The 27131-nt window shown below is 45.1% G+C and overlaps 1 protein-coding gene across 7 annotated transcripts in view; it reads left to right on the top strand.

The window, feature by feature from the left end:
* Nucleotides 1-27131, top strand: part of RERE (arginine-glutamic acid dipeptide repeats) — a 178117-nt gene that overhangs the window by 37156 nt on the left and 113830 nt on the right. For 3 of the 7 annotated variants that reach the window (XM_069034756.1, XM_069034755.1, XM_069034749.1), the window contains exon 2: nt 21328-21798. In XM_069034756.1, the coding sequence (XP_068890857.1) occupies nt 21474-21798 (325 nt within the window). In that variant the 5' untranslated portion in view covers nt 21328-21473. Of the gene's footprint in view, nt 1-2558; nt 2763-2951; nt 3033-4129; nt 4146-20017; nt 20106-21327; nt 21799-27131 lie in introns of those variants that run through there. The other 4 variants (XM_069034751.1, XM_069034753.1, XM_069034752.1 and 1 more) reach the window with 4 other exon arrangements.

Genomic DNA, 27131 nt, shown 5'->3' with positions numbered 1-27131 from the left:
AGAAGGTGTGCAGGGGTGGATGCGCACATGCCTTTGAGCAGTGTCAGGAATTACTGACAGCAAGTCAAAGCCGTATTTCTTCAGATTTCCAGCTTCTGTTGTTTATTGTCACGACCTTAATGTTTCTTCAGCTAGGTGTTCTATTTAATTATGATGTTTATAGTAAATATCAGCTCCCTTGGCTGTGTGCTCAGGCCTGTAGCATTCGGAGTGCTTTGCTTGTAACTGCATCCCTTGTCTCAGTTCATTATCTGTTAATGGTACTCGACATGACAGGCTTGTTTTGATAAATGGAGCCTGCCAAGAAAGCTGGGATGGATTTTGCAGGCGGTGGAGTCGAGCTTTATTTCATTGTGCAACACCAGAGGACTGATGCACGCTGGACCAAACACCACAAAGAGCTCTCTGAGAGTGAGAGGTCTCTGGGCAGTGGTTCCAACCCTGTCCATTCAGGGAATCTCCACTCAAGGTCTCCTCTTTCCAGTGTATTTTCCTGACCCATGTGAAAAAAGATTTTGCCTAGTCTTGATGGGCTTTGTGAATGTGTAACTCGCATTTCCCTCCCTTTTTCAGATATCCAGCTTTCAGAAGGGATACTAAAAGAAATGCTGTTGTAAGTTTATAATGCTGTGACTAGTAAAGGTGTATTTCATGACCAGGAAAATATCTTTTTTAGTCCATTTTCAAAAGACAAGATAAAAAGTCCCTATTGCAAAATGGAGCTTGAGGCTGTACTCTGTGCATGTTTTTCATTTTAGTCTCTGAAATGGGGGCAGATCTCCATATCTCCTAGGAAAGCCAATTAGTGAAAGTTGAGTTGTCTCTGATGTCAGTGATTGAGTGCTGTGGCTGTTCTGCTCATTCAAGGATCTCCAGTATGCTGTATACAAACAGATGGGACTTGAGATGATTTCTCTGCCATCTCCCACACTGCTGAATTCGGAAGTTGGTTTGTGTTGGATTTGCAAGACGGTGTCTGAGATTCAAGAATAGTCTCCAGTTCTGTTGCTGTGCTCAGGCTGCCAGATGCTGTGCTCTGCACTGTTTGAACAACTTTCATCCTAATGGGATACAAAAAAATCCATGCCTTTTAAAGTTGTTATTATTATCTGAGTGCATTTTTTCCAATATATACTGACTTTAGGGATTTGTGATCCAAGCTGGCTGGGTCACCTGCCCTAAAGGGATAAGGTGTTTTTGAATGAGAACCATCAAACAGGGTATTTTTCAAATGATGAAACCTGGCCTGAATTAACTTCCTGCTGGAAAGCTCTTTTGGAAATCATTAGGAGTAAACGCTGATTTAAATACACTCTGGAGCAGTCAGTTCCCTTCTATGATCTGCCAGGTGTTGGGCCACATTTGATTAGAAAATTGAGGAGTGAGGATAAACACGATGTGGTTGCTTTGTGCTGACTTGAGGATTGAGTTTCAGCTCTGGCAGGTTTGGAGCTATCACACGGCTACTTGGTTACAAAGCTTGTTTTGCACCAGGTCTGGTGAAGACAGGCTCCAGTTCAGGAGTGTTGTACGATGAATATTGCAGGAGTGCAGCTCGTGCCTACACCACCCTCAGTTTGTATTGATCACAGCAGTCCCGCGACGCGGCAAGGGCGTGTTGGAATTAATCAGCTGCTTCGCCTGGGTGGGTGGTTTTAGGAAGCTATTTCTAGAAAGTACAGAATAAATTTCAAACTTGGATCTTTGTCTCCTGAAGGACTCCTGGGCTCTAGTATGAAAGTGGTATAAATGTGTTTGGATAAATAGGGGGAAGATACACACACAACTACAAATAATTAGCAGCCTCTGGAAGGATGAAGTTGGCAGGCAGTACTTGAGGGTGTTGCTCTAATTAACCGGGTCTGTGAACCTTAATGATTATCATTTTTTCGAATTTTTTTTTTTTTTTTTAACTTGGCTTTGTAAAACCAGCTCTGAGGTGGTGTACTCCCATATTTATTTTATAGGTAAAATATTACTGTACGGCTAGGAAATGGATTTGCTTGGCAGGGATAAAGTGTGCGTTGCCCCGAGGTAATGGATTACATAGATGACTTGTTTTGCATGTTATTCTGCAAGGGAAATAGCAGAGCTTTGCTCTAAAATTAAGTCGGCACTAACAACTAAAAGGTCATGGTTGTGGTGTTGAGGAACAAGACAAGCCATTGGGAGATGAGTTACAGGTTTGCGTGGAGATGCACAGTAAGATAAATATTCATTCTTTTAAAAAAAAGCCAATTACATACAATTAAAAGGAACATGTTTGGCTGAGCAGATGAATTTCTGCCTCTAATGGGGGGAAGGAAGGCGTCGTAGGAAAGATTTTGAACAAAATGGCTCACTAATTGAATGCGCTGCAGCCAAATCCCTGCGCAAAGGGTCTCTGAACGTGGCCCTGGCCAGGCATCCCTTCCTCGCCCATGCCGGGGCTGAATGCCGCGCGTGGAGGGCTCCTCCAGCCCCCGATTTATCTGCATTTCCCCACCCCCTGTGTTATGCTCGGCGGCGAGGGGCCGTGCATTGATATTCGTGCTGCACCGCGGGCTGGGAGCGCCGGGCGCCCGGGGGATGCTTCGCCTCCGCGCTCCGCCGCTCGCAGATGCATTTTCTCGCTGACCACGCTCTTCAAGCGCTGCCATCAATCACGGGGCTCCCGGTTCCGGCGGGGCCGAGGGAGGAGGCGGAGCGGGGCCGCGGCGGGTGCCGGTGCCGAGCCGCCGCCGGTGCCGAGCCGCCCCCGCCGCAGGAGCGGGCCGGTGCCGGTGCGTGGGGCCGGGCGGGGCGGGGGGCGGCGGGCCCGGGACGCTCCGCTCCGGGCGCAGCTGCTCGGCGGCGGCGGAGGGGCCTCCTTTTGTTCACCGGCTGCGCCTCCCGGCCCCGCTTCCTCCGTGCCTGCCCTTCCCGGAGCCCTCCTCCTCCTGCCGCTGCTCCTCCCGCCGGGCTCCGCCGCCGGCAGCGCCGGGCCGCGGCTGTGCGGGGCCGGAGCGGGGCAGGGGCGCGGGGCGCGGGGCTCGCCCGCAGCCGGAGCCGCGGTGAGTGCCCCCCGTGCCCGCCGGGGGTCCGGAGCGGGGCCCGCAGCCGATGGATTGGGTGACTCGGTGCCTTACAAGTTGTATTCCCACGAGGAGAATTAAGGCTGCTCTTCAAGTTGACTAATTGTTACCTGGCCAACGATAACTGCCTGGATGGAGGAAAGGCTTGACTTAATTCTCTTTTCCGCTCTGGGTTACTCCAGGGTTTTTTTGTTGGTTTTTTTTTGGTTTTTTTTTTTTTTTTCTTACAGAAAAAGTTGGATCGACTTGGTAGGTGAGGCGTGGGTAGGTTGTTACTGGCCTGGGAAGTTCAGAACGCTCTAAAGGCTGCACGGGGTTTTTTTTCCATAACAAATGCTTTACCTCCCTGTTCTAAATATAAACAGTTCGGGTAACCGGACTGCTGTGTTTAATTCTCTCTTTTAAAAGCAAATGAGATAAGGAGATAAGGATTGCATTTTCCTTATCCTGGAAGAAAGTACTTTTTCATTACGCTTGGTACAATGGAATGCCTTTGAAGTACTAATTGGGACAGTGTGTGGTGTAACTTTTTTAACGATGTTTAATGGTGTTTTAAGATAGTGACAGGAGACCCGCTCGGCCACTTTGTTTCCTGAAGAAGAAACCAGCTCTGCTTTGTTTTGCAATTGGTTTTAAGCTCGTCTGAGTCCATGTGGCTTTGCCGTGCACGGGGCATTGTGTGGCTGGATGGCTCCTTACAGCCATATGGGACTGCTTTAATTGTCGGGGAGTGGAAATGGCGCTTGACAAGGCCACTTAATTTCTTTCTTTGCTGTTTTAAACTTAACATTAATGTTGGGCATGAAGTAGACGGAAGTGGAGAAGAGAAACCTAGCGAAGTGTAGTTTCAGATGCTCCACAGATACGTTTCTTCTGGGAACTCAGTTTAAAGTCAGCTGGATTTCAGACCCTACAGACAGCACTGTTGCAATGTAAAGCCGTTAATCTGCAGGCAATTAGTTCCAGACGTGCAACCGACTCCACATTTTTCTCAGTTTTTGTTCTTACAGGCAGTCGCGTTTTTGAATCCTTGTGCCCAGTGACTATCACAAGACAGACGTCTGAGATGCCTGACAGCAAGTTGAGAATGGTGTAGGAGCAGCATTTAAAGGCTTTTATTTGTTTTTCCAACCCTGTAATTTAGTAGTGTTTAAACTATTTTATAAAGATCTCTGGGACGAGTGAAAGGTGGTTTTGAGTCCCGAGCACTTGAGTGCTCATTGTGCTCTGGCAGGCTGGCTGCTTGGCAGGCACTTCTCGAAATGTTATTTGATCTGGCAGCAGGATAGAATTGACTTGGATTACACAAATTTTTTTCACCCCCCGGTTGCTGTTTGAAAGTGATGCATCAGCGAGTGTTGTTCGAGAGCGTATTTTAAGACCTAAACTGCGTGTATTGGCTTTAAACAGGATTCCAGAGAGAGGCAGTTCAGAATTTGTCTTGTTTTGTGGTTAGAATTTATGAATTGAGGCAACGACTGACGTAATCTATCCGACCACTTCCTTTGTGTGTGTTTTAGAGTTGATAGTGCTTTGTTTTGCTTAAAATAGTCAGGACTGTTTCTTGAATACTTTTCTATCTCCTTTCTGCTGTGGCCTTCAGTGTAAAGCAGACAACTTGTTCCAGTTGTGTGTGATTATGTCCCTTTGAGGAAATGGTTCCTTCCTTTTGTCACTAAGGTTGAGTGAATTGCTTGTATGCTAAGTAGATGAGACTTAATTTTAATTAACATAATGATGTGTACAGCTGTTCTGTCAGAACGCATCGCCTGTCTTTGCAGTTTTACTACAGGTTGTAGAGAATCCCTTGATGTGCCTCTCAGACCCTCTTTTTGCTTATTTTTGTTTGTGTAAAGGTGACAAAGATGGGGCTTTTGTCTCCTGATGTGAGTGGTTAACAGCTGCCTGCCCGAGAGCCTGCGTTTGATTTTTGTGTGTGGGGAAGGAAATAAGCTGTTTATCACTGAACTAATCCTAAACCTCCTTGTCTTTGGGTTGAGGGGGGTTTATGCTACCTATTGTTTTGCTTCAGAACAGCCAGAAGTAACCTGTTGGTTTCTAATTTTTTAATTCTTTAACGGCTGTATAGCTTTATAGAGCCAGCTCTGTTAGGTCAGTGTGCATATGTTAACTGTTCCTTGTTCTGGGACTTCTTCAGGAGGTACTGAGAGGTCATGCTGATACGGTGTTATGTTGGATTAGAAGGAACACACTGTTTAGTTTGTAAAACAGTGCAGAGCAGCATTTTTGTAACTTGTTGATATCTGTGGCTGACAGGATATTTCACCTGAGATCCAGTAAAAAAAGCAGCTGCGAAGGCAGGGTGCAGAAATAGGTACAGGGCGTTGAGGTTGTCATGAAATGCTGTTTTGGCCAAGTGATTTTCAAATGAAGGCCGTGTCTTTGGAGCACTAGGCTGGGCTCTGACCAGGTGGGTTAGAAGGTGCTGGCTGGGGCTGTTGGAGTCGCCAGCTGTTGGCTGTGTCCCTCTGCTCGGTGGCCACTGCTACCCCAGCGTGTGCAAACCCTGCCTGGAACTGGGCTTTGAGCTGCTGCTGCTCCCAGCCAGGCACAGTCAGTCAAACAAGTTCTGATTCTGCTGTACAGGGATGCACCAGGCAGGAAACAAAAGCAGTTCAGGAGCTGAGCTGAGAGTTGGCTCTCAGGGGTGTGACTTGTTGGGGACTTGGCTCCATCGCCGAGAGTCAGAGCTGGACAGGACCAGCAGCATTTTCCAGGCATTGGGGGCAGGAATTCCATGCAGCCTGTGGTGCTTGAGGCAGGCCTCTGTACCTTCAGCTTTCTGGAGGCTACAGAGGAGCTCTGACTGCTTTCCTGGGGGTGGCTCACTCGTGGGACTGGGTCAACAAGCTGCAGATCAGTTTTATTAGTTCTTGTGAGCGGTAATGTTTTGGCCAAGATAGCTATTCCTGCTTTAGAATAACTTTTATTTTCACTTGAACCTTGTGTATTTAAAGTGCCAGACTCAGTAAATGGCACATGAGAGCACTGAGTGGTTCTAGTGTGTGTTTTAAAGGTAAATAGAATGAGAAGTGGTTTCTAAAGCGCTGCAGTCCTGGAAGGCGCCCCGGTGCTCTGATGGGAGTCTCTAATACCGTGTGAGGGGAAGGTTTTCACCTTTGTGTGCAGGGCGTTGCTGTAGAAATAGGCTGCCCTGGTGTGTGAGGGGAGGCTCCTGCAGTTTCTGATCCTCTTGCACCCCTGAGTTGCGTGTGCTGTGCATGGAAAAGGTCTTTACCTGGAGCAAGCACCAGCCACTACCGTGCAAATCTTTATTAATAGGTATAAAACCATGTCAAGAAGGGGCATTGGGAACGGAGGGCTGTGTCAGGGCCGCTGGAAGCGCAGCTGGCACGGTTCAGACTCGTGTCAGCTGGACCTTGCTTAGCCTTGCTCCTTGTTTGGCTGGCTCTCCAGTGTTTCAGAACACAGGACAAATTTCTCTATTACTAAAGACTGGAAAAGCCTGCAATGACGTAACACTCCCAGTTAAATAATAAAGAGGACCCATAGAAAACACACTCTCAGGTAACTTAATGAGAAATACTGTCAGACATCTTGAAATGAATCAGAGGGAAATTTGGTTTTTATACTTCAGCTTTCTTAGCAGAAGTGAAGCTCTTTCCAGAAGAGTGGACAAAAATAGTAGTTATTCCAAAGTTTGCCTGGGGTAGTGCTTTGAGTTCTGACCTTTGGATACAAAGTGAGAACAAATAGTGTTGAAAAATGTAAATGATTAAAACAGGCTGGCCTTCCTTAGGAAACATTTGTGTCAAGTTTAGCCAAGAAAAGGGCTTAGTAATTGGATAAATGTTTTACTACTGGAAGAGACAGTATTTGATTGTGATGTGTAGATTTTTTCATAATGTTGTTTTGTGTAATTGGTGCATTTGGAATTGAGGCTTTTTCTAATGTTAGCAAAAGTACAGAAGAAGTGGAGGCTGTAAATTCAGCATTAACGATGTAGCTGTGCTCTTCTCTTGGGAAGGAATGGCAAATTTTGAAAGGAAACTTGGTTTAATTAGTCTGTGAAAATGGATAGCACTTTCATTTTCATAAGATGACAATACAGTGTGAAATAAACCTGGAAAGTGTTGGTATTAGGGCCTAAAAGTTTGATACTTGCAGGTTTTTCATTCCTTATTTTTCCCTTTTTTAAAATGAACTGACTGTAAAAAGCTGTGATAGGTAAACCTTTTACTGAAAGCAACCAATTTTGGTATAGATAATTGCTGCTTCTGTAACACCAGTTTTGTACATGCAATATATTTTGTCTTAAGTGCTGATTTGAATTTTCTTGGGACTAGCAAGAAAAAATGCCTTTGTTTTGGCAGTGTTTCCTTTGTGAATTTGCTTATTTGTGGCGATCAAAATTACTTGTTTTTTGAAATAAAACTGAAATTTTGTTAAGAGGCAGTCAGTGTTCCAGCAGCATCTGCAGTCTGATAACCTTTTATTCTGTTTAGATGCTTAAACTGCTTTGTAGTTTGAACGTTCTGGTCAGGTTTTGTGTGCTGATGTTGTTTGGGAAGATCAGGGCCTGATTTTGGGCATTGCTGGGAACTGGAGAAAGTGCAGAGTTTTGCCATTGCATTTGATACTTTAATCCATAGATCTGGCACAGTTTAGTCTCCGTGCATGTTCATCTAGTTAGTAAAATAAAGGCAATAAAACGTTCTAACACTGCAAAATGAAGTGGCTTTAGGTTCTTCGTGGAGGAGGTTTCAGCATCCTAATCTGATCAGTCCACAGACCCAACATTTACCTGTGCCAGGACCAAGGTGTTACATCCTGTGACTGTGGGAAGTTCACTGTGTTTCTGTTCTTGCTCAGAGCAGGTGTTTTAACCCAAGCACAAATTGAACCTGGGAACTCAGTTGTTTGTGGTTTCTGCTGTTGTGAAGTTTCCTGGATTTGCTCAGTGCTGATGAGCACAAGCAGCCCCAGTGAGCAGTGAAATCACGAGACAGTGTGGAAATGACTGAGCCATAATATGAGTCAATACAATTCAAGCACTTAAGGTTGGGGACTTTTTTTTCCGAGTTTGACATAGTAACAGATCCCTACAGAATTTATTCTTCCAAGCAGTCAAAACACACTGTATTTTGCTCCATTTCCTATTGAAATCTAACAAAGAAGCCAAAAATCAGGTTTCCATTTCCTGGTAATAAAGCTATTCCTTCGAGATTAGAGCTGGGAATGGATTTTTTATATATGTATGGCAGTTCCTGCTTAATAATTGAATGCTCTTTGGTGTCTTGTGTGCTGATGTGTGAGAGTATGTGAGGCAGACTCATCTTCCCTGTGTGTTTCATATCAGACTGCTGTAACTAGCTTAAAGTTGGAGCCCCAGCCCGGGCTTGTAGTTAAAACAGATATTAAAGAGTTAAGAGCAACCCAAGGTTATGAGATTGTTGGGAAAGCAATTGCCCTTTCCCAGTGCAATAAAGTAATTATGACTGGTGTATGAAAATGGGGTGCAGTCTGTTTGAACATTCTGGCTGCCTGTCTTTACCAGAAATTGCATTGTCCCCTTTTGTGTTGATCTCATCATTTGCATATTCAGAGCATGTTCGATATTTGCCACTTGCAGCTGGAAATGCTAAGCAGCATTTAAAACCCAAATTATGCCATCTGTTTGTGTGGGGTTTCGGTGAGGTTTTTCAGATCTTGGCAGTGTTTCACCTTGGGTCTGCTCTCTCCACGCTGGAACGTGTCACCGAGGGAATGAAGGTGTGTTCTGGGTCAGACTGGAGGAGTTCTTTCATGGAGGGATGGAGGAGCTGCAGCTGAGCAGGGCTCTCACAACTTCATCTCTGGTGGGGTGTTCCTGTGCTGCCCTTGCTTAAGCAAAGGTGCTGTTTGCCACAGCCAGTCATGATGTTCTGGTTTTAACTCAAGTAGCATGAGATCAAATGCTCCCGAGAAGTTTTTAACGTTAAAAAAATTGAGTTTTAGTCCTTGTGCAAAAATGAGAGCTGTGATTTGAATTATTGTCGTTTGTGACTACAGTAGTGTGAAAAATAAGTATAGGTGTGACTTTTAAGTCAAACTGGGCCTGATTTACCTTGGGATTGGTAGTTGTACTGGGATTTAGCATCATGGCCTGGTCACAGGCACCATGGGGTGATAGCGAAGGTGGGGACCTCGTGTGTCATGTCAGGTTTGTCCGCTGGAACCTGGGAGCCAGAGGCTGTAGTTTGCTCTAGGAAGATGTGCAACCTCCATGGAACTGGTAAAAGCAGTTCTTGTGGGTTTTTAAAGCAAGGAGTCAGCAATATAGATGGGAATGCAGCTAAACATGTACATGCCGAACTTTAGGGTTCGGCTTTTTTTAACAAACGCTGCAGTATAAAGTTCTATTTTGGCACAAAGCTTGATTGAATCCATGCTTTTGGCTGGGTTCTTCTCTTCTGAGGACTTTCTGTGGCATCTGAGATGCCAAAGGTAAATATAACTCTTGTTCTGTTCACTCGTGGGGGAGCTCACAGTGGTTTAGGGTTTCAGGAGCATGACAGAGTTCCTGACAGGGAAATCTTTTCTCAGTGCACATCTCAGCTCGGTGTGAGCGTAGAGAGTTGTTGGGGATGAATTATAAGTACTGTGTGTTTGTTAATAAAATTCTGAGGGCTTTATCCACTCTGTGGAACCCACTCTGGGATGTGCAGCGTGGAGTTGCTGTGGCTCCCACAGCAGAGCCCTTCCATGGAAGTTTAAAGTGTTCTAACTTCTTGGGCAGATAAACAAGTGCTTTAGTCCAAGAGATGATGAATAATAAAAACTTCCTCATGGTTATCTTTAGGAGAGGGTTGAAACTTTTCCTGCCTCTTTCAGCCTAAACGGTGCTTGTGACAACTTCAATTTATTTTTGTTTTGAAGCATAATGTGTGAGGAAGGTAGTGGTTATGTTAGGGGGTTTTTTTTTGCCTAGATTTATATTGGGATTTTTTTTCTTAGAACTCTTGCTGTGGTTTTTGCTTTGTTTGGGGTTTTTGCTTTGCTTTGATGTGTTGTTTTCTGGAGGTTTTGGTTTGGTGGGGGTTTTTTGTCCCTTCTCCAAAAAGGCTGTTCGTTTGTGGGAGGTTTTTTTTTTTAAACTCCGAGCAGCATGTGTGGAGTTATCCCTGTCTGGGAAGCAATGGACAAAGAAATAATACACACAGCACTAGTGGGAAATAATGAAAAGTTTCTCACTTGGCTGTTGGGCTGAGAGCTTGAGAAATACCCTTCTAAGAGTTTCTTTTTTTCTTGGTCTTATCAATACCATTAGATACTAAAATGCTCTATGTAACTTTTTATTTCATATTTTGAATAAAAAATAGTACATAACTTTGAAAACAGTTTTTAAATGTCACTTCCAGCAAAGTTCATTCTGATTCAAAGGCCAGATCAGCATATGTGAGAAGCAGTCAGCAAGTAATAAATCTCAGCATAGCTGTGTGTGTTATCTCAGGGGAGAGGCTGGAGGACTGGAGGAGAAAACAGCCTAATCCCTCAAGTGCTGGGTAGATTTAATTAGGTCCCAGTTGCTTGGGCAACTGGCACCTAGTGAATTTTCTTGTGTAGTATTTTGAAAGTAGCTCTTAAGTCAGCTCCTGATTAGGTTAGTGTTTCAGGAAAACACTGCGTGACAGGACATCCTTCTCACTCCTGCTTGTTCAGCTGCTGAATGCTCACGTGCAGTAAATGATGGAAACTTCACAGTCAAGAGTCTTCAAAGCGGAGCTTTCACAAGGAAAACTTCAGTGCATCAGATCCCTAATAAATCATGTAATTTGTTTTGCTGTCTTTGGTTGCTGAGGGATCACAGGTTTTCATTTGAAAGAACAAGGAGATATGGTAACCCCAGTTTGTTATTGTGGGAATAAAGAAGGTCTTAAAAGACTTTCCTTGGTCAGAGTGGATCAAACACTGCTCTGAACAGTTTATGGTGCTCTGCCTAGTCTGGTGTCTCGTCCACTATAGACTGCAAGCTGCTTTATTAAATATTTAATGTTGTTTCAGAGCTGTTATTGGTGTCTAGCCTTAAAGCTTCACCTTGAAAGTAGAGTCAGGAGGTTCATATTGCTTCATTTCAGGAAAACAACCTCCATTTGGAAGGTGCTTTCAGCACGATACATGGCTCGTGTGATCTTCATTTGCGTGTCATGGAGTACTAACATGTCATTATGAAAGCTGGGGAAGGTTTGTTTTTTTTTTTTCAATTTTATTTCGTGCATACAAGGCCACAAACCCAAACTGCTGCCCACAGTACCTCTGCCGTGTCCTGGTTTCTGCTGGTGGCAAGTGATGAGCTGTGGTGGTACCACAGTGTGAACAAGGCCACCACATTTCATGTGTAGCTTAGTGGTTATTTGCATTGGTTATTCTGTGCTTAATGGCTTAAGGTCTTACTCTGCAGCCTTGTTCTCTGCAGCTTACAAGATCAGACCTAAATACAGGGATCCAGCTCATGCTGCCACAGCAGATCCTGCCTGAGTCACACACGAGTTCAGAGCCTCTGCTGAGAGCCCTGTGAGTAGAAATTATATTAATGTCTGAAGCGTGACCAAAGCCAGAAGTTATTTTGTGCAGTGTTAAAGTATTTCCTCTTGGTGTAGATTAGAAGCAGATTAATCACTTGGAGCATTTCTTAATATTTTTTTTCCTCTTCTCATGGAAGATGCAGCCAGTGGTGAAGTCCCTTGTTCAATTGGGCTCATTAGCAGTGGGCAGCTGGGCACTAATGGGGTCATTCCTGTAGCAGAAAGATTGCTGTTTGAACATAATATTATAGGGTTGGAGCACCCCATGTGTGAGAGCTGAGACTGGTCCTTTTTTAAAAAAACAGTGCTTGAAATCTACTCAGGAACTCAACTGGTTGTTGCCCAGGAGCAGCAGCATGGCTGTGAAAAAGGGGACTTTTGCAGTTGTCTTTTTTTTAAAGGAACCTCTCTGACTTCCAGAAAAGTGAACCAGACTTAAGGGAAAAAAAACCTGTGGAAGCTTTTGTGCAGTGAGAAGTCATTGGATGGCCTTGGGCCACTGAGAAATGTGGCATCTGTGGAGTTTGGGAAGTGGGCAGCGTGGGGGCTCTTTGGGAAGTTCACCTCGGGCAGGGGGATGTGTGAGGGACACCGAGATGCAGTTCTGGGGTGAAAATATGTTGGAAGTGGAAGGCTGACATTGACAGCTTTGGTTTCTCTCACTTAAGGTCATGCAAGAGCTCATATGATCCCTTGAAACACAGGCCCTCTTTGCAAATACCTTTTAACACGTGTTTGGAGCTCTTAGCAAGAGCCCAGAGGGATAAGGAGCTGCTGCGTGGGACTGCTGCAGACAAACTTACTTTTAAGCAATACATCTCACAACTCTGAGCTTACTCTTCCTCGCACAGGATTGTGTCTGTTTGCTTTCCAAATCATTTTCCTGCTGCCTCGTGGCAGAACCTGCTCGTGCAGGCGGAGATTAAAGATCAAAGGTCACGCTTGCACTAGCGAGGTTTTACTACTTTAAATACTAAGTATTTATTAGTGTTTTCTGCGAGTGCAATAAAGGAAGTGAGGTGTAATTGAATCCATCTCAGTTGTTGAGCATTCTGGGCTGATGAGGAATAGGCTGCAGCCAGGCTCTAATGTGAGACAGGGCTCAGGCCTGCATTTCACACATGAATAAGCACACTTAATCTCCTGATTACAACAGCGCTGCTGTGCCGGGCAGGAGGTTGGAGGGAAGGAAACTCTGACGTCTGCTCTGTCATTAACCGAAATAAGCTGCTCCTCAGAGAAAATGAGACCAATGTCTGAAATTAAAGGCAGTTTCTCCAGGCAGAAGTATCATCTGTCTTCATGCTTATGCATAAAGTGTTTTAAAACAGTGGACAAGAAAAAGTGTCCTCTTAAATATCTCTTGCTCATCCTGATAACCTTGTACCATCCTCCACCCTTTGACTGAAAGAGCAGGATTTCTTTGTTTCCACTGTTATGGAATTTTATGGAGCACTTAAGTGGCACAGCTTTAGTTAGTCTTACAGATAGTCTCTAAATCTCAGGATGCTGCTTTCTTTAGAGAGAAATTGCTTTAATTATAGGCACGTTTCCCTGGGAATGTCTGGTCAGGCAGCTCATGGTGGGAGCCCCCCCTGCAGTTACTCCTCCCTTTTGAGAAGCTCAGATGCACAACTGTGTCTGGAGTTAAATAAAACAGCTCATGTGGCTGAAGACCAGAGGTTTTGCCTTTCCTGCTCAAAGGGGTTTTCCAAAAATAACCTGATCTACTTCTCTTTTGGGTGATTTAAATAACTATAGTTTGAAGCTTTCTGGAGGATGAAAGGCTTGCGAGGGGACAGCTGAGTGTTCAGCCATTTAAAAATGAAACATCCAGTGGAGAAGAGCACAGCTAAATACATACAGGGAGGGACAGTTTGGTAGATATTTGTAGATGTGTTCCAGAGATGGAAGCACCAAAATAAAATTTAGAATGGAAACTGGAATTAGTTGAGAGTTTGAGATTAGTTACACTTGCAGGTGCCTGCAAAGCAGCAATGGGCTTGTTCTATAAACATGCACAAATGAACGGGTTCAGTATTGTGCAGGATTCATTTTTGTCTTAAAATAAGTGACCTAGAGACAGGCACAGGGATGTGGTGTACTGGTAACTTTGATAGTCAGGCATCCCATAAAACCAGGGCTGTTGTAAGAGGGACATGTGGTTCTGTTCCATGCGAGGATTCTTTCCTGTTACCGTTAGCTCGGCTGTTACTGTGTGCCAGGAATTTCTCTTTATGCTTTGATTTCTTTGTTGGTATTTCCCAGGTCTGAATTTACAGCACTTTGGAATGGTTTTATTTCACCTGTTTTTGTAAAAATACTACAGACTTCTCTTTTTTTTGCCACAGGTTTGCCTGTTAAGAAATCCATATGCATGCTTTCAGGGTTTATCCTTTTTGCTTCCCAAAGTCTGCCTATCTGTTCAAAATAAACTGCTGTGTATAACAACAAGTTTTTGTTCAACTTTAAAAAAATTTTTTATTTTCTGTTTTAAATGTTGTTAAGCAGCCTCATAATGCAGATGTTTTTGTGGCTCCAAATTACTTCAGGTTCCCCAGATAATTGTTCTTGTTTTAACAGCAGCTTCTGCAGGTCCTGTGGGCCTGTTCTCCCCTAACAGGGGAGTTATCCTACATTATAGGAGGGAGTTATCCTACATTATATGGTCATTTTTTAAAGTTCTGTTTTTTAATGGTGTGGTGGGATGACTGCTTTACATTACTCAGCCCTATATTGTGGTAATCATTTACATTAAGCCTGAATGACTTCAGAGAAGGGTAAATACATGGCTTCATATTTATTGTCTGTTTGCTCCCATGTGTTATGACTACAGAGGCCATTAAAGCAGCTTTTGAAATGACAAGAGGAGCTCTGAGCATCCCCTTGATGGCACGGATGGGTGCAGTGGGCTGGGATCTGAAGGGCTGTACTCCACTCCTGGCTCTGCAGCTTGGTTGCTCTCTGCTTCTGAAGTCCCCCACCAAACCACCCAGCCCTGAAGCTCCTTGGGGAGTGTGATGGGATTTGGGAGAGGCTGCCCTCAGTGTTCTGTGTATCACAGCGAGGTAAATGAGGGCTGAACAGTTCAGGTGGTGACCAGAGCAGCAGCCCTGTGTCACAGCGAGTGTGCAGGCAGCCCCTGCTCTTTCCTACCTTCCTCGCCAAACTGTAATGAAATAGGAAGTGTAGCTAATTTATCTGCTAATTTTGGTGGTGCAGAAACTTTCTGAGACCGTATTGATTTTATGTTGCTGCTCTTGAACTAGTGTGGGGAGAAAATGTGGCTTATTTGGAATGACATTACTTTTGTGGGAGCCTGTGTGTAAAACTGTCTAAAAGCAGGTGTTCTCGCATCACATGTTGTGAATGTGGTGCATAAATTGCCCATCCGTGTCTGGAGGAGGTAGGACCTGATATGTTCACTCCAAATCTTATCCCCAGTCCTTCAGTCTGCTCTGTGGTCAAAGCTGACTCTTGTATAGCCCTTACTGAACTTCTGACCTCTCACAAATAGAAAGTTGTTCTCCTTGTCGTCCCTGTGCCCATTAGAATAACACAAATGGAAATGTTACTTTGCTGTCTTGGGTCCTTACCATGCCAATCCTTAAAGATCCTCATGATTGCCTGATTTCCCTGGCAATTTCCTCTTGAAAATGTGACTCCGAGCCAAATAACCTGTCACTTTCCTCTTGATAAATGCAGGGATGTTTTTGCCTTGTGAAATCTTGCTTCGCAGCTCTTCCCCCGTTCCTTTGAGTTGTGTAGCATCGAGGTTGTGTTGAAGAGAGGGATTTATGATCTTACCTGAGCTGTCAGCCTGCATGGCTCGTGTGCCCGGGTTTCGGAGCGATGCCACCGCGTCCCTGGCCAGGCTGCGTCGGCGTGGGTGGAATGTGCAGGGCCACTGCCCGGCTGGGAGCTGCAGTCTGGCTGAGAAATGTGAGATCTGCTGTTTGCTTTGCTCAGGTCAAGTTGGGTAAATAGCAGGGGAGAAGAAAAGGTCACTGTCTGTCATGGGAAACACCTTGAATTGTCTGCCTGGACTCGTGACCTCCCAGCTCGGAGGGGCTGATGGAGCCAGGGCCTGTCTGGGGCTTCCTCTTCCCCCTGCCCTGGATCCACTGGGGATGATTGGCACAGAGCAGTTCAAAAGGAACAAACACACTTTAATTTCGTGTACTTAGAGGGCTTACAAGGGCTGTGGGCTGTAAAAATGTAACTCACAGTGACCATTGCCAGCCACAGTGTTCCAGGGCTGTGTTTGTGTTGTAAACTCGAAATGCCAGGGAAGGAGATAAAGAAGACAACTGATAAGAGGCACATAAATCACTGGAGAGACTCCTAAGAGCTTTTTAAAACTTCCAGCAAATCTTCTTCCAGGAGGGTCTCACACTTGTCCCCTGAGCATTCAAGAACAGGCAGTGGGACCCCTTCAGCACCCACTGGGCACCAGCAGGACTGGCACAGAACAGAGGAGGAAAATTAGCATTTTTGCTGACTGGGGCATTAATGTTGTGAGGAAAAAGTTGTCTGTGTGTCTGTGTACTACTGGCAGGGAGAGATCTGTGTTTTGGCTCAGTGTGTGGTGGTTGGTTGGGAAATTCTGTAGGCAAACCCAGCAGGATCTGGATTTTCAAAGTTGAGGCGAGTGTCTTTAGTAAAATCTCACCCCGACAGTGAAATACAGCCCAAGAGTAATGGGGTAAAACACTTGCTGTATCCTTTTTTCCCTTTTCTTTTCGTATTTCGCCTCTCCTCTGCTGGTCTCTCACTGACTTTGCCCTCAGTCTGCAGCTGCTGGGTGTGTGTTGCCATGAGCACAGTGCCTGGCACTTTGAGATGATGAATGGACCCTGGGAGCAGGGAATATTCTGAGGGATGTCCTGCATGAGCTCTTAAAATACTTGGTCCCTCTGAATATCTGCAGCTCTTATTTTCCATGGCAAACAGGCAACAGGGAAAGAATGTGGGAGAAAGTTGATAACAGATGTTCCCAGTCTTTTCTGAAAGCTGAAGGTTAAAGGTGTGTGGCTCCCCTGCAGTTAATGAGCTTTATCGTGGACCTGGGATCGCAGGGAGTGTGGGCTGTGTGGAAACTCCCCTGCTTGGAGCAGGCGTGTGAGGGTTTGAGCACAGCTCTTGGATTCCTGGAGTTCAGCTCTTCATTCTCTCTGTGGCAGCTGAGATTTCCTTTCCTTCATGTTTGACTTACTGGTGTTATTTTTCACAAATGAAGCTTTTCTTAAAGCAGCTCTTAAAACCTTATAAATGTATGGGGAAACCTTTATGGGCTGTTTTCTCTTTTCCTTTTTTTCTGAGTTTTAATCCCTTGCACTTAAACGGAGTTAAAATTCTTCCTTGACATCAAAATCAGGAAAGCTCCGTGTCAGGAACTCTAGCAGTGGCAGCACATAGTTCCTTTAATCTGGCATTTGCTGAAAACAGTGCCTTTTTATCTGGCAATATGAGACTAAAAGCTTACAGAAGAACGGTCCTGTTGCGTTTATTAAGACTGGTAACACATGACCAAACAAATCTTGTAAAAAGATTTATCTGTCTAGCTTAAATAAGAGAAAGGAGCTCTTCTCCATATTTTTAGTTGCCCTGCATTCTTAGATGCCTTCCTGTTACAGTCTTGTAGCATTTCTGGTGGACTTGCTTTCACATTATCTTTAAAACCTGACTCTTTAATTCTGGTTAAGAGGTTTAAGTACTTAATGTGCAGAGAGGTGCTGTATGTGCCTTTTGCTCTGACAGGGGTTTCCAGGTGTACAGCTGAAATAACTGTGTGGAACAGGTAACTTGTGGGAGTAGCAATATCCTCCTCTCCAGGCTGGGACTGGAGTGTGAGAAGGGTTTTGTGGCTGTAAAAAAGGTTGAAACTTTAATTTAAACTAGATTTAAAATGCTGGGGGGGAAAAACCCACCCTGAACCAGGTCAATATGGGGTAACGATCAGTTGAAAGTAATGATTATGAACTTCTGCACTTCAGATTATTAGATGAAGTTAAAAGGTTAAATCATGCCTGCTGGATTTCTCCAAAATCCTGGTGGCAGATTCTTGTTTCCTCTGTTTCTCCATCACTGGAGACCTGAGCATTTTAACAGGAACATCAGCAGTTGGATACGATGGGAAGTTGTCAGTATCTGCGTTTTCTGCTATAAAGCAGAGAACAGGAGACTTTAGTGAGTAACTCTGCAAACACGTTTTTGGCTTGTTTGATCTCTAAACAATTTAAGATAAAAAAGACTTTGCAAGTCTGATAGCAGAGTGGGTGGAGATAAAGTAAGTTATCCTAGAGTGGACATAATAAACTTACTTGGAGAAATGGCCATATCCTGAGGCTCTAGTTAAAAAATAACAACAGAAATGTCTTAGAGTGTGATTGCAGTGAAGTTATCATTTTTCCTGGGTTTTTCAACTTGCATTGAGCAAATAATGGATGGGGGCTATTCTGCCACTCCTTTGTATGCCACACTCGACCATTGCAAAGTGATTGTTCCCCTTTCAGCTTAAATGACTTCTTCCTGAGATGAATTCCCTGTGGAAGGAGCAGTAAACCAGTATCAGAGGCAGTTAATGCCCCTCAGCCTGTGGTGCTGTAACCTGAATGTCTTTGCTGTAGCAGAATGACAGAAGCAGCTGCTTTGGTGGGGTTTGGTACAGAGAGAAAGAGCAACTGCCAGTGAAAAATGACTGGAAACCCAAGGCACAGAGCTTGCCAAAACCCACCCCAGAGTTTCAGTGCATTTGCCTCTGCTGCCCTAATCCCGAGTTGAACATCTGTGTGATTGCTGCACACGTGATGTGTTAGCCCAGTTTACTTCAGGGAGCAGAAAAAAAGGCTCACAGTGCTTCTGTCGTTTCTGGGATGGTGGTTTTTTGGGTTCCATGTTCATTCATAATTACACAGAGAGTGTCACAAGTGCTGAGCCCACTCAGCAGCTGTAACTGGTGAGTGGTGTTGAGTCAGCAGATGAGTTTTCACAGTGCTCACATCTTGGTAAAGAGGGATCAGGCAGCACGTTGAGTTTGCAGCATCTTCCTGTTCCAGGGTGGTTGGTGGGTGAAGAAAGAATGTGTGAGATGTGTTCTTTTCCTGTTACAGCTACTCTGAAGGTTATGGAGCTGCTTTATTCTTAGACAGAAGTAGTCAGTGCTTCATGGTGATGTTGGTTTAATCCTGCAAAATCTTTGAAACTGAGTATTTGGAGTGAAATAGTCTTGGAAATGTGATATATTTATGTAAGAAAGCAATGGCTATGAAAATTACTTTTTATGGGATCCCCTGAAATGGGAGCTGGGAGGAAAGCGGCTGTTTGAGTGGAAATTTCACAGATGAACAGACTGAGCAAAGTGTGGTACACACAGATTCTTGCACAGCCCTCCAGTAAATGAAATAATCTGAACATGGTTGGTTGTTTATTCACTGCTATTCCTCTATGCAGAACTGTGTTGTGCAAAGAAAAGAAACCCAGGGAAAAAAATCTCCACAATAATTGGACTTGTAATAAAAACACTGAAGTACTTTGAATCTAATCTGAGGGAGCAGCGAGGACGTAACCCTGCAGCTGTGTGGGCACTTCTGGTGGGTGCTGCGGGGCTGCTCCCTGGCTGCTCATGGGCAGAACTGGGGTCCAGCAGTGTTTCCACCACAGTGTCACCCCTGGTGTTTGGAGGCTTCTCCTGGCAGGATGGAAATGGCAAAGCAGGGCCAGGGGAGGTGATTTGGGGTGGGACTTTTGTAGAGTGCTTTACCCACCAGGCACCTGGAGGTCACTGGGTTTGATGTGGCGTCAACCTCAGGACAGACTCTGGTGGTGTAAAAGGGTTCACTTGAACTTTACTTTCAAATTAAAGTTGAGCAAGGAGCAGCCTGTACTGGAACTGTGGCTTTCTCAGAATTGTTTGCACAGCTCTGGCTCCTCTAGACCCAGATAATACTGAGGTGGAGCTCAAAATGTTTCAGATGTAGGTAAAATAAATATGGATGCATTATCTGTCAGTTACTAATCAACGTTTTTATTTGTCGTTAAGACAGGAACTTTAAAATCGTTTTTCCTTTATGTTTAGAGGTGTGGGGTGGTTGGCACCTTCTTAGCTTTTCACCCTGAGGCTTCAAGGAAAAGCCCTGTAGCTGGCCAGGTTTCAAACCTGCTCTTTCCCCAATAATGAAATATTGTGGTGACTGATGGGGATTTTTTAAATTGGAAACGATTTAAAGAAAAAAGAAATGGACATTTTGCACTTGCCACAAAGGAAGGTGCTTGTGCTGCAGTTGGCTGTGCCAGAAGAGGGGTGTGATCCTTTCACTGATCTTTGTATGAACAGCAATAGAAAAAACCCCGAGCTTTGCTGCTGGGGAATTCCCTCACCTCTGGAAATTTAAGACCTTTCTTATTGAATCCCTGCAGGCTGTTGCTATCACCATTCCCTGCAACTTCCCTGGCAGCTGACAGGTTCATTGTGGTGTTCTCCACTGGAGTCTCATCGGATCCCCCTGTGAGTTATCAGAGCGATGGCAGCTGCTCTGAGGAGCAAAGAAAACAGCATCATTTCCTACCTGGCTGATGGGTTCATTCAGGAAATGCCTGAGAGATCCCAGGCACAGCCTCAATTGCAGCAGCAAAAGCAATTTGTCTCTTTTGCTGTTTCCTCTGCTGCGAGGAGCAGTCGACAGGGACAGGAATATTGAGGTCTGAGATTCGTGTAGGACTGAAGGAATTTCCAGTGCCTGGGATCAGTGACTCCTCAGCTGACTTCTCAAAAATCAAACCAGCCTTTTTCCTTCTCTGATGTGGTTTCAAAAACTTAATGCATGAACAATCAATGTTCTCGGGTCCCTGCCTTTCAGACTGTACATTCTACACCGTGGGCTAATTTCACGTTGCACCACGTCGCAGCTTCCTGGAAACGTAGGAACTGGATGTGGGAAAATTCAGCATTATTGGTGAATTAGGGAAAAAAAGGATCATTTACCTTTGTGAGTTGAGTGCCTAGTTTTTGAAATATCCTTCCTTCATGAAAGGTCCTGTTTTTATCTATGGAAAGGCAGAGTTCATTAGTGCAGTTGTAACTACTGTGGTTTGGTTTGGTTTGAATTAATTAATTCCTGTAATCTGTGGATTACAGGTTAGCTCTATTTTTGGAAAAGCAGGGTAGGGGCAGGACTTGCTGACAGATTGCCCTGGAAGTGGCAGATGGCATCCCTTACCCTGTACCAGCTTTGTAGGGCATCGGCTGTGAGTGGTGGTGAGATGTAAAACAATACAGCCATTTGCTGAACTCGGTCATTTGCTTCCAGATAAAAGCTGGAGGCTGCTCCTTCTTTGCACTTGTCCCTTCCTAAATGCTTTGTGGGTTTTGTTTTTTTACATTTGTAGGCTCCCTCTTAGCTCCAGGTATAAACTGATAGCTGTTCTCCATGAGCACTGCCCATCCGAGAAGTTATTACGTGTCTGCAGTGAACAGAGGAATTTTTTAAGGAGTTGAGGGATCTTTTTTGAGGATGGAGGTAGTTTCAAACATTTACAGACACTGAAGTTACTATTTCTATGAAGTCTCCAAAAGGCTGCTTTGTATTTTACTGTTTGTGCTTTCCATGCTGAATTGCTTTAGGATGTGGGGTTTTATTTGGTTTTAATTTTTATCTTCAGGAATTGAAAGAATTGTGAATACTAACATGGGTTTTTTTCCCCTCTTTCTCTCCCCTCACCTCTTCAAGAACCTTTTTAAAACGCTGGGGTTGTTGGAGTGGTTGAATTTTTCCTGGCTTTGAGTGAGAAATTCAGAAGACTGAAGCCCAGGCTCACTGTCTACCTTTCACGGAGGCCCAGCCGTGAGAGGACAGAAGAAGGCACGTGGCGAATCATGACAGCAGACAAGGAGAAAGACAAAGACAAAGAGAAGGACAGGGACAGGGACCGGGACAAGGAGCGGGACAAGAGGGACAAGGCGAGGGAGAGCGAGAACTCGCGGCCCCGGCGCAGCTGCACCTTGGAGGGAGGTGCCAAGAACTACGCGGAGAGCGACCACAGCGAGGACGAGGACAATGACAACAACAGTGCCACCACGGAGGAGTCCACCAAGAAGAGCAAAAAGAAACCCCCCAAGAAGAAGTCCCGCTACGAGAGAACCGACAACGGCGAGATAACGTCCTTCATCACCGAGGATGATGTCGTGTACAGGCCTGGAGGTAACAAAGCCTTGTTTTGTGTTTCCTCTGACAGTCCTCGTGGCCCAGAGCTGCCAGGCAGGGGCTGCAGCCAGCACAGTGTGCTCCCTGGTGATTGGGACTACCCCTGTCCTGGGGGAGGCTGCAGCCTTGCCCTTGCAGACAGATGTGGGTGCGCACGGGAAGCTTCTGGCTGTATCTTGTGGTATCTGATTTGTGGGAATGAACTTAGCTCCCCTTTGGAGAAGAGCCACCCTTTTTTGCTTTCTAGTGCATTAATGATCTGTGTATCGTATGGAATCTCTGTCCCTGGGAGTTTGGAAACCAAATTAGATAATGAGTTAAGTGCTTCACTCCCACTTTGGACGGAGACCCGCTCGGAGCTAGAGCTCTGACTCTTCCAACCTTCCTGGCAAGCTTTTCTGGGAATCTGTGATTGCTTTGTAGGGTTCTGCTCCTGTGCTCTGTGAAATATAAACCAGGTGACTGAGGATCTCATACCTGCTATTTCCAGGTGATTTCACCCCTCGTTAATGGCTGTGGCTGTGCCCAGCTGTTGGGTAGAACAGTGTTGGCATCAGGGATGTTTGGGGACAGCACCAGGAGCTTGCAGCGTGCTCTGGATGTCTTGGATGTGCCTCTTATTTACTGCCAAGTTCATGTGAAGTTTCAAGGTCTAACCCATGGCTGCTGCCAGGGAATGTTTTCCTCTAACTGCACTTGAAATGAGATTACTCAGCTCCCATTTTTGAGTATAAACTTCCCTGTCCATCTGCACAGCACTGTAAACGTGCTGCTTGCAGTTTGTTCCCCAAAGCTGTGGTTATGTTTGGCTGCACTGTTGGCAGCGCTGCCTTTAGGGGCCTGGTAGCTTTATACTCCTGTAGTACAGAGCTGGGGCAAAACAGAGTCGGATTCAACCTGAAAACAGGGGAGCCAATGGGGTCAGATCCCGTCTGATTTCCCATGAGGTGCTGCACAGCTGAGCTGCAGGAATCCCCCGAGGTCAGATGTAAATGCTTTCAGTGCTGCGTCCAGTTTTAGTGGCTGTGAGTGCTCCAAAGTGCTTGTGGTGTGTGTGGGGGCACGAGCAGCTGCACACCCAGGTGGGAGGTGCTGCATTCCATCCTCCTCCTTCCATGGGAGAGTTGAGCAGTCTGTTTTTCACTTAGCTCTACCAAGATTAGTCAGAATAGCTTCTCTCTTGAAATGCTTCAGCTTCAGTTTAGACTCATTTCATCAATCATTGCAAAGGAGCTGTTTTTGCTGTGGTGTCAAGGCTCGTGGCTGAGTAATATTTGTTTTTGAGCAGTGGCAACTGGGAGCCTGCGGAAGCGTCAGCTTTGGTGGCAATCTTATTTTCAGTGTCAGAGGATGAAAAATAATTCAGAATCTGTTGAGAACAGCTGTTGTGTGGGCCCAGGAGTACAATGTGATACACTGGCTTTATTGCAAAAAGAGTTTGCTTAAAATGAAGATGGGAAATCAGTTTGTTGTCTCAATTTTATCCTGCAGTGGGATGGAGCAGTGGCTGATCTGGGTCCAGTGAAAGAGCAAGGAAAGCCATAGTACTCATGATAATTGGGATATTTTATAACTGTTCTGCAATTTAAACCCCTGTTTATTAAATTTTACATTTTTTTAGTAGTAATCTGCATAAGAGATGTACCCTGGCATTGAAACTTCTGTTCTGTTGGCTCTTTGTGCTGTTGTAAGACTTGTCTTGGAAACTGCTGAGAGTGACGAGAACAAACATTAGCTCAGCTCTGGAGGGACCTGAGAGCGGCTGAAACCTTAACTGAATATTCCCATTTTTAAATTTGATTTTAAAGGTAATTTCTTATCAGGAGCAAGATCTTGAATACACATTCCTGTGCTGGAGGTATTCGAAACCAATGTTAGCATCCATTACAGAAGGAGCTCTTACAGCTCCTTACATACAGGGAGGTGTATTTGTAGCTAAGGGTGCAAATTACATAAATTTTAAGAGGGATTAGAGAGTTTAAATTAATGAGACACAGCAAGGATTAGAAAGATGAAAATTAAAGGTGTGTGCAGAAGGGATAGCTGACTTCATCATATATCTTCCAGGCTTTAAGGAAGGAAATCCTTTCCAATCATTTAATTCTTTCTCTTAAATGCTCTCATCTGATGTGGATGAAAGTTCAAGGTCTGCATTTCCCTTCTGTGAACTCCTTGGTTAAAATCTCATTCTGTGTTTACCCCATTGCTGCAGAGTACTTAATCCAGCACTTAATTCTGCTTTTTTTCCTGTGCTGAGCTCAACAGCTGTATTGCAGTAATAGCAAATAAACTGTAAATAAACAGATAATCAAGATCATTGAAATTTTTTCAAGTGAAAGGTTGCACTATATTGTTACCACGTAAATACTGCTCTTACTAATTTGCATAGATCTAATGAATGCATGCACAGCTTTAAATAATGTATTAAAAAGAATTGAGTGGGGCTTAGACAACACTATGCAATTAATCTTCTCTACTTTGCTGGAAATCACACAGGCCTATCCTAAAAGCTTGCTGGCCCAGTTCCCCATCTGTCCTCACAGTTTCCACAACCTCCCTCCCATTTCCTTCCAAATCTAATCTGTGGGGTTTTCCTTCTTTTTTTCTCTCTCGCAGTTCTCACCTTGCTGTTGTAGCAACAGTAATTTTTGTTGCACAGTGTGTGTTCAAATTTGCTTTAGGCTTCCTTAGTACAGGGTGATGATAATGTAAGAGGGTTAAGACTGAGAGTTATTTTTTTTCTCCTCTTGGATTTCAGTTAGATTATTTAATGCTGATTTTCCTTCCATTTCCCTTCTGTGCCACTGGGTTTTGCCAAAATCCGCCACAGGAAGGGCTGTTACTGTATTAAAGCCACAGAACTTGGTGCTGAGGATATTGGTGCTGCTGTGGTGTCATTGTGCTGGCACCTTGAGTGCTGGGCTGGAAAACCTTTGCTGGGTGAAAGTCTGAGTTGGTTTGGAGCCTGGGGAGAACAGGTGACTGTCACCTGGAGATGGGGACAATATTGTTTGCCTTGCCTACGTAGAAACATTTAAAAGGATCTGCAGGAATTAAAAGGATTTATGAGGATCTGTTTCTGCAGTGACATCAGTAGCTATATAAACAGCACATCAGCAGGAGGTAACACAAGGTGAAATGCTGTAATGCACTGCTCTGCCTGCATGGGAATCAACCAGCAAAATCCTGTGCAACAGCTTACAGCAGGAGAGTTCCTTTGTTCTGAGGGGTTCAGGGTGTCAGACAGGGAGAGTGCAGTTTGTCACAGGACGGAGCAAAGGGAGATCTTACAGTTTTCACTTGGATGTGCTCTGGTTTAGAGGATGTGGCCATTTTTCAAATGAGCACTTGATAAGCTGGGGAGCAGTTCCAGGTGTGCAGGGGCTGAGATGTGGGACCTGCAGGGGCTGAGATGTGGGACCTGCAGGGGCTGGGGAGCAGCTCCAGGTGTGCAGGGCTGAGATGTGGGACCTGCAGGGCTGAGATGTGGGACCTGCAGGGGCTGGGGAGCAGCTCCAGGTGTGCAGGGCTGAGATGTGGGACCTGCAGGGGCTGGGGAGCAGTTCCTGGTGTGCAGGGCTGAGATGTGGGACCTGCAGGGGCTGAGATGTGGGACCTGCAGGGGCTGGGGAGCAGCTCCCGGGGTGCAGGGCTGAGATGTGGGACCTGCAGGGGCTGAGATGTGGGACCTGCAGGGGCTGAGATGTGGGACCTGCAGGGGCTGGGGAGCAGCTCCAGGTGTGCAGGGCTGAGATGTGGGACCTGCAGGGGCTGAGATGTGGGACCTGCAGGGGCTGGGGAGCAGCTCCAGGTGTGCAGGGCTGAGATGTGGGACCTGCAGGGGCTGGGGAGCAGCTCCAGGTGTGCAGGGCTGAGATGTGGGACCTGCAGGGCTGAGATGTGGGACCTGCAGGGGCTGGGGAGCAGCTCCCGGGGTGCAGGGCTGAGATGTGGGACCTGCAGGGGCTGGGGAGCAGCTCCTGGTGTGCAGGGCTGAGATGTGGGACCTGCAGGGCTGAGATGTGGGACCTGCAGGGGCTGGGGAGCAGCTCCCGGGGTGCAGGGCTGAGATGTGGGACCTGCAGGGGATGGGTCACTGCTCTGTCACAGTGGGGAAACAGCAGAAGATGCTGGGTCATGTTGGGTGTGAGTCTGCAGGTCTTAAAATCCCCTGTCAGGCTAGTTAGCAAGCAAGGACTTACAAAGTCTAAGCTTTAGTTTTTGTTGGTGTAATTAATTGTTAATGTTCCCTTTATTGAAACTGCTGCTGTCTTGTATTGTTGTGAGTGAGGAAATTGCTGAAATGGTTGTTTTCATCCAGAAGCCTTCAGGAACTTGATGAAAACAAGAACCAAACCTAAGTGCTTCCTCCCTATTTATTGGTTATCTTTGGATCTGGGTTGGACACTGGTGAAACTGAAGTGCACAAACTGAAATTCTCTGACAGGGCTTGGCTTGTGTTTGACACTGCCCCATGTGTTTGTTGTTCTTCTGGATGCTTCTATTCGTTCTGACAGCTTTATCAGCTGAGAAAAGTGGCCATGCCAGAATTCAATATAAAAATACACATAATACAAACAGGAATTTTTTCTATAAGCTTTGAAGTTCTGGCAAGTGTATTGGAAGGAGAGAAGTTGATTATTTTCTGGGAAGTTTTAATTTTAATTCTGTGCTTGGGCAGAAGGAAGAAATGCAAGGAAATGATTCTTTCAGCTGTACATTGTAATTTTAGGAGGTCTTTGGCCAGACTGTTGTGTTCTGTGCATGTTGTGTGGGTTGACCGAGTTTGTGATGGAGATGTGTGTTTTTGCATGTGTGGTCTTCTCTTCCCTCAGAAGCTCCATAGTTGATATGAGCATGTGTTCTAGAACGGTGCAATCTGTATTTTCCTCTTCTTTTGAAAGTCTGTTACCATTGTGATAGTAGATTGTTGAAATAATTCAGTGACAGACTTTCAGCTGCTGTAAATAGGAATAACCTTAGGAGCTATGCTGCTTAATGTGGTAGTGAAAGTTCCCTTATTTTTCACACTTCCACCACTGTTTTCAACTTTTCTGCATATGTGAGTAGTGGTAAGGAAAACTTAGCAATCTTTTTTTAGAAAATATTATCTTCAAAACTTTTGTTTCAATAGAAACAAATGCATTCTTTGCCCATTCCTCCTTTAGTAATTAAAAGGAAAAACATTAGAGAAAAGGGCTGGATTAGTAGGTGGGTCTTAAAACATGTCAGGAGGGTTAAGAAGATGCATGAAAACATCACAGGAGGGTTTACTTGGAAGCTGATTGAAGTGTGCAGAGAACAGAGTGCAGGAGCAGCCTGTTCCAGTC

Source organism: Aphelocoma coerulescens, chromosome 21 (assembly GCF_041296385.1).
Source record: "Aphelocoma coerulescens isolate FSJ_1873_10779 chromosome 21, UR_Acoe_1.0, whole genome shotgun sequence".
NCBI lineage: Eukaryota > Metazoa > Chordata > Aves > Passeriformes > Corvidae > Aphelocoma > Aphelocoma coerulescens.
The sequence above is the reverse complement of the archived record's forward strand: the minus strand, read 5'-3'. Positions and strand labels throughout refer to the sequence as shown.